Source organism: Seriola lalandi, unplaced genomic scaffold (assembly GCF_002814215.2).
Source record: "Seriola lalandi dorsalis isolate HSWRI2012SDOR001 ecotype SW California unplaced genomic scaffold, Sedor1 jcf7180002053678, whole genome shotgun sequence".
Classification (NCBI taxonomy): Eukaryota; Metazoa; Chordata; class Actinopteri; order Carangiformes; family Carangidae; genus Seriola; species Seriola lalandi.
In genome coordinates this window covers 27,898-29,088 of record NW_019524231.1, presented here as the reverse complement: position 1 = coordinate 29,088, position 1,191 = coordinate 27,898, and the positions used below count along the sequence as shown (strand labels likewise).

General features: G+C 45.4%; 1 protein-coding gene across 1 annotated transcript in view; it reads left to right on the top strand.

Moving 5' to 3' along the window:
* The first annotated feature begins 52 nt into the window (after positions 1-52).
* Positions 53-1,191, top strand: part of LOC111651478 (CYFIP-related Rac1 interactor B-like) — a 2,233-nt gene continuing 1,094 nt past the window's right edge. Inside the window, exons 1-2 of the mRNA XM_023401415.2 lie at positions 53-275; positions 856-972. Coding sequence (XP_023257183.2) covers positions 198-275; positions 856-972 — 195 coding nt within the window. The 5' untranslated portion in view covers positions 53-197. The remainder of the gene's footprint in view (positions 276-855; positions 973-1,191) is intronic.

The following is a 1,191-nucleotide window of genomic DNA, read 5'->3' as shown; positions in this document are numbered from 1 at the left end:
TCCGCCTCTTCACCTCCGACTCTTCACCTTCGCCTCTTCACCTCCGACTCTTCACCTCCTCTTCTTCACCTCCTCCTCTTCACCTCCTCCTCCACCTCCCCTTCTTTATACAAGCTCAGCACCCACTGCTCCTCCTCCTCCTCCTCCTCCTCCTCCTCCTCACGTGTCCGCTCTCTGATCTGTCGTCTTTGTTTCAGATGACCAACCCCGCCATCCAGAACGACTTCAGCTACTACCGCCGCACCATCAGCCGCATGCGGATCAACAACCTGTCTGTAAGATTCAGCAGTAGAACATAGAATAAGAGAAAAGTGATGCAGCCAACGTGCATCATGCTCCTGTGTATGAGGTGTAAAGCAGATGATTGTTACTCTAGGGGTACTTCCTGTTTTCAGTAGGTGGCGTTATGAGTATGACGTCATATTAACATGCAGATGTCTTCAGTCTGGGCCTGTCATCAAACATGTGAAGTGTGCGGCAGATTGGACAGTATATATATTATAGTTATAACAACTTCCTGTTTCATGGCGAAACATTGAAATTCGCCGGCACGAAGGTTAAAGATGAAACGGACCAAATATGATGCTGATCTGATGAATTGTTTTGAAGGAGTTCGTTAAAGTACGACGCCCATAAATCACAAAGTCTGGAAATTGCAGAGGAAATTCAAAATGGCTGACTTCCTGTTGCGTTTAGGGTCTGGCTGCAATAGTCTTGGCATGTTTCATGTGCCTACAGAATTTTGTAAATGCAGCTGAAACTTCATGTTAATTATGTATTTTTTTTATTACTATATTCAACATTTGACTCTTTAACTCCCGACTGGGTTTCCACGGCAACCTGTTTTTTTTTCAGGCCGACGCAGGGAATGAGGTCAACAACGAGCTGGCCAATCGGATGTCTCTGTTTTACGCGAGCGCCACGCCGATGCTGAAGACGTTAAGTGACGCCACGTCGAAGTTCGTCTCAGATGTGAGTCCACGTTCATTTCACTCACTGGTTCCTTTTGTCTTTTATGCAGCACGTGTTTCATTTATTAATAGTTCATCCGTTCATTGTGGCAATAAACACAGATCATAAACCGTCTGGATCCGTTAGAGCATCGTTAGTATTAATAGAAAACATTGATGGGAGGTGTAATGAACATCCTGGCCTGTAGGTGTCAGCAGTTCCTCGTCACATTCAGACACT